This window comes from Ascidia mentula, chromosome 5 (assembly GCF_947561715.1).
Source record: "Ascidia mentula chromosome 5, kaAscMent1.1, whole genome shotgun sequence".
Lineage (NCBI taxonomy): Eukaryota > Metazoa > Chordata > Ascidiacea > Phlebobranchia > Ascidiidae > Ascidia > Ascidia mentula.
In genome coordinates this window covers 15,494,952-15,500,425 of record NC_138570.1, presented here as the reverse complement: position 1 = coordinate 15,500,425, position 5,474 = coordinate 15,494,952, and the positions used below count along the sequence as shown (strand labels likewise).

The following is a 5,474-nucleotide window of genomic DNA, read 5'->3' as shown; positions in this document are numbered from 1 at the left end:
GGATAAATAAAAACTATAGTGGATTTAAATAATAATCAAGCTGACAACGAAAAAGAAATACTCACGAAGAGGTGATAACCGTGGGTCCCTTGGTATCTCGGTGAGTGTAATAGCTCATTAAGCCCTAATCTCTAATAAGACCGTGGTAATGGAATCGTTACGGTTGATGTGGTGTTGTTGTCATATAAAGTGCTTCATAAACTACCCAAGTTTCCTGTCTGTTAAGCTTTGAGTCACGAACGTGCGCGATAACTCACGGCGAGTTTTAAGAGTAACAAAGGCACACAAATGTGACGCTAAATGCAATATTTAACTGCAGTGCTTGTCGAACACACGCTCCATACACTACATGGGCTGATTTTGAGGTCTCTTTATAAAAATGTCTTCTAAATAAGTATCTAAAACTTAGATGTCAGTCAAAAACAAAAGGCTGCGGAAAAGTTTTATTAACTAAAGGCATCGAGAGCAAAAACGTTTGAGGAACCATGGTATAAAGTCTTTAAACAATTAAAATGACACCGCAGAACAAACTCGGCAAACCGAGAACCACTGTTGCTAAAAAGTATTAACGGCACCCCAACTTGGCCGGAACTTTATTTCTGTTCAAACCCGAAAATTTCATTTGTACAAAGAACGACAAAAACTCGGATACATTCAATCTGTTGCAAAAGAATAATAATAATCCGATAGAATTACTGAAATAATACAAAAACTTTAAAATTATTTGCACTTTGACATTCAAAAGAGTATACAAAGATTTGGTTAATACTTTTCGTTGCTCTTATTTTCACTATTTACAATGATTTGCCAAATTCCATGACATTTGCGAACACCAAGCCACATAGGATAATTAAATTTTTGTAGTAAGATTTTAAAATCATTTATAGTAAATATGACACCTGTAAGATTTATGTTTATAATCGTAACTTTCATTCTGCATCAGATAAGAATATCACTATTTGTTGTTGGATAAATCCAGGAAAAGCCTTTTTCCACAAAACATTATTCAATTTCGAACAAATCAATAAATCACAAATGTATTTTTTGAAAGCATCAGATTTTTATGCAAGAAATGTGCACAGTTTTGTGCAACAGATACTTAGCAGGTCAAATATTCATGCCTCAGTACTATATGGGTATGCCACGAAGTTGGAATCAATCGTAGTTTCACAGCTTCCACAGGTTTTTCAAACATGTTGGTCACCTTAGTGTTTCTGTCATTGTTGCCGTTAAATACCTTAAATATGACAACAAAAATACAACGGATTCTGATATTATCAAATTCATTTCAATTCGAATTTACGCACAATACGAAAAGTTTAGATTTCAAACGAATTTTTAAACTCACAACAACTTGTCCGTCACTTCCTGTCACAAATTTCCAGTGAGGATCTCCGGGACTTGTAAAAGATGTCTTGAATTTCCTCACAAATTGATCAGCATTGTTTCTTCCTTGTGTGATAACGCCAGTAATATTGGTGGGTGAATCCAAATCGACCTGAATCCACTGGTCAGCATTATCTGTTGTAAAGACAAAAGATTTTGAAAATTGAAAATAGAAAATAGAAAATAGGGTTAGACTGTGGATCAAATGTACATGCGGCTAATATATTGCATTCAACTGTTAATAATTATTTTATTGTTGTTTACTTGCTGCAGCAAATCCAACTACCATCATGGACACCAGGAATATAAAGGAGATCTAAACGACCGTATTTTGCATGGTACAACTCGTTGCTTTGATAATATGATGACGCAGTTATAGCACTGTCCTTAATATAGCCTGTTTTCAAACCCAATTTGCACAAAGAATCTGAACAAAATATAATGGTGGATATTGATTGTTATTACTTATTCTTTTACTTTTAATTATTCACCTCTATTTGCTGGAATTGAAATGCTCATGATTTTGTTTTCTTCGCCTGCAACAAAAAGTGAAATGGTCAACCACCAAAAATCAGTTTCCAATAATGCAGAGTTACAAGCTCAACAAACCTTTTTTCATGCACTGTGACATAATTTTGCTCCAATTTCCATCTTCAAGACAATATCTAATCATTGAGTTGGTAGAATGGAATCCCTCATTGCATACACAAGTCTCGCTTGATCCAACACTGTACGTCGAACGAACCGGAATACACGAGGCGTTACCAATTGATGGCGACTTCATACAACTTTTTGTGTCAACTATATGTAAATATATTGTAACCCATGACACGTAAACGATAAAAACCGTCTTACTTCACCTTGAATAGATTTGAAGTTGTTTGATCCAATGGTTGCTGAAAAGTTGATTTTTGTATAAAAAACAAGCTTAATTTTTCTGGGGAAACACTTACGTAGTTTGTTATGATGAACAGGAAACCACCAATATTAATAAGAAAAAAAGAACTGAGATCAGAATCGCCAAATGACCTACTCCAAAACGTCCACACTGCTTCCCATTAGATTGCCTATCTATTAAGACAAAAAAAAATGCAAATATTTTGTATTACTGTTTATCTATTGACTGGACTACCTTGATTATTTGACTCTGCCATTGAAAATTGTTTGGGATCTTCGTAATATGCATTCATCTTGATTTCACCTTGCCTGAAGTTTCTCTTCACACGACTTCAATTTATAGCTTCTCACCACAGCAGTGGATGTCATCATACATCAAAAAACGTAGGTGGGCTTAACATCTTTCACGCCCATTTGATCAGTATACGTGGTTGAGTAGGATAAAACGTCTTAAAACGATTAGCCATGAGCCAAAATAAGATCACAACACATTGCGTAAACTAATGATTGTGTCTTCCTTCGTTTGCTTCATATAACACTGAAAATATGGATAATAGTTAGGGAATGGGTGCAAAATATCTGGAGTTGATAACTTTAAAAAGGAAAGCCAATGCTAAAATGCTGTTTATCATGTGAAGTAAGCGTTTCGAACTCTTACTAAGTTCATCATCCGTACTATTCTGATCTGCTTGCAAAAAGCGTCAAGGTAAAGAATGGGCTTTACTGTAGTGAGGGAATGATTTTACTATAATTTCGATTTTGAAAATGTTTCTCCATTTTTGTATGACTCAAGGAGATTTCACGATCAGTTAAATCAAGCAGAACCTTATTCCGTAAAATATACCCTTGTTAAATCACGCGTAGTCAATATTAGGGAACAGTGCGTGTATTTTCCGGTGCTTTACTATAACTTGCTGTAACTGTTGTTTCCCGCCCTTTTAATAACATCACGTGATTTAACAAGCACTTTTAGCGTTATTTTGTTTGTGTTGGTGCGTTTTCTTGGTGTTGGTTGTGTGCTGTACCATTACCCTGAGGAAGCCTTGTTGGATAACAGTGGGATAAAAAGGTTACGTTTTTATTGTACTAGAAGAACAGACAATTAAATTAGTGTTAAAACTGTTGCAAACATTTCTTTGTTGTGATCCTGCAATCATTTTTCATCAAGTCTGTCGCAACAAGGCGTGATTAAGTCAGGCACGCAACTAAACTCGCCACCCACTTCCATGCCCACAATAAGCACAATCATGTGATTGTGTGGATATGTGACGTTGCTAATGACGTAAACGACGCTAAATGACGTATTTTCATCAAACTTTGCCGGGATTCTTCTTATCCATGGAAGATTACACGCTAATGTAGGATCGTAGTAAGTCGCGCTGGAAGGTGATTGGTTGCAACAGGCTGTGTAGACGCAAGGCCAACCAGTAATAGTTTGTGACAAAAACATCTCGCAATATTATGAATGTTACGTTTCAACGCGAGGTGACAATTCGACTTTTTTGAGAGTCAGATGCTTCTTGTGCTAAATTTTTAATATTGTTAGTTCGCGACGATGACCAACGCCCACAAAAAACTAACGACAACCCGTTTAGACGTTCGTATGACGTAATGACCTGTTAAATATCTTGATTTTACCGTGATTTAAAGCTAACTGATGAAAACCATGTATATAAAATATTTCCGTATGTGTCAGCTGCAATCGTAAACAGGTACTCTTGTCCACAGCCTAGCGCAAAAACAAAACTCTCCGCCAGACTACATCCACAAAGCATACTTAGTTTTGCTGTTTTCTACATATTGAGTGGTCATTAACCATCGAACTTGTTGGAATGGACACCATCAGACTTTACAAACCATTTTAGACCAAGGATTTCATACTTGTGACATATTTGTACACTTTGCGACACTTTTAAAAATTCGTCTCAGGATCCTTCAGAGTCAAGACTTCAAATTTAGGAACCCCTGCTCAACACCGTAATCAAGAAACTTGTGCTTCGTTCGACTCTGAAAGTCGATCATTAAATTGATGCTCCAAAGAAATCTGATATCAATGCAAGTATTTTCACCTCATATTATACATCCTTATTGTTTCCAGCTTGTTAACTGTTTCCTGCTCTTGCCTTCGAACTAACCTTATATTAAAATAAACCAAAAGACAACCTATCACGCGAATAAAACGCCACTTCGTACAATCGCATGATTGGCAGGAACGCCCGGTCTTGGCGATCACAGATATCGTACCAAGATCATTACGTTTACAGTTTTCGCAGCACGATTTATGGATCTAAACCGGACGAACAATCTTGCTTGACCGTTTTGGTATTAAGTTTTTTTGTGGTACTTCGTTGCTTCGCAGCCCAGGCATTGCAGTCTAGCAGGATCAGCGACTTTTTTCCGGCAAGTCGGAGGAAGATCCCCTTACAATTTCACATGCAACCCACATTAAAACACCACGAAAAATTAAAAAACAAAACGGGCAAATAAAAATAACAAATAATTTTTTTTTTGTAAAAACATACAAACAATTTAAATAAAACAGCAGAAAAAGCGGTTAAAATAGTTTCATGTTTCATAAAACTGGATGATTCTTATCGCATTTGTATTTGGACTATTTTGAGGCAGTCTAACTGATGCTAACCGTGTAACTACATTCCTTACGCCGTGTAAGCTGAAATTGAAAATGGGTATAGCTCGTTTGCGCCGTTTCGTGGTTGTTCAGAGACTAGCTCGGAAATAAAACTATCCGCTAAACTTCATTCACGGGGATTAATTTGTGCTACATTTGGCAGATTGCTTGTGATAAAAGGGTCCTTGCAATAATATAATGGGAACAATTCAGCGTTTGAGGCAACCTGATAAATACAACTCATTTTCGGCAATATTTATTCGTCCACAACTGATAAAGTTTGTAGTTAAATAAAAAAAAAATCGTTTTCCTCAAACAAATGTCACCACATCAGATATGCCGTTTGTTTCTTATGGTTTCTGTGTTGACGAATGAAAAAAAAGCATTGGAAACAAACAGCATCGCTTGAATGTGGTGACATTTGATTAAAAAAGTCGTTTTTCTTCAACTGCAAAAAATTGGCAAACAAGCGAACGAGGAAGTAGCGAAAATTTTTCAGGTCAAACATTGAAATGTAGCACTTACATTGTTGCGAAACCTTTATATCATTAGTGACCTGACA

The 5,474-nt window shown here is 36.1% G+C and overlaps 1 protein-coding gene across 1 annotated transcript; it reads right to left on the bottom strand.

The window, feature by feature from the left end:
* Positions 1–1,099: 1,099 nt before the first annotated feature.
* On the bottom strand, positions 1,100–2,576 carry LOC145903024 (lactadherin-like). The gene is made up of 6 exons (XM_082991114.1): positions 2,519–2,576; positions 1,996–2,187; positions 1,878–1,922; positions 1,655–1,813; positions 1,349–1,521; positions 1,100–1,237 (listed from the first exon to the last, which is right to left on the bottom strand). The coding sequence occupies exons 1-6, from the start codon at positions 2,574–2,576 to the stop codon at positions 1,100–1,102; spliced, it is 765 nt and encodes a 254-aa protein (XP_082847240.1).
* Between the last annotated feature and the right edge of the window lie 2,898 nt (positions 2,577–5,474).

Bases quoted from the DNA above. Each gene is read 5' to 3' on its own strand.
- LOC145903024 (XM_082991114.1), bottom strand. From the start codon at position 2,576: ATGAATGCATATTACGAAGATCCCAAACAATTTTCAATGGCAGAGTCA. The intron at 2,188-2,518 runs GTAGTCCAGTCA...ATTTACATATAG, and splicing joins GGCAGAGTCAAATAATCAAG to TTGACACAAAAAGTTGTATG. The intron at 1,923-1,995 runs GTTTGTTGAGCT...TTTTTGTTGCAG, and splicing joins GTCACAGTGCATGAAAAAAG to GCGAAGAAAACAAAATCATG.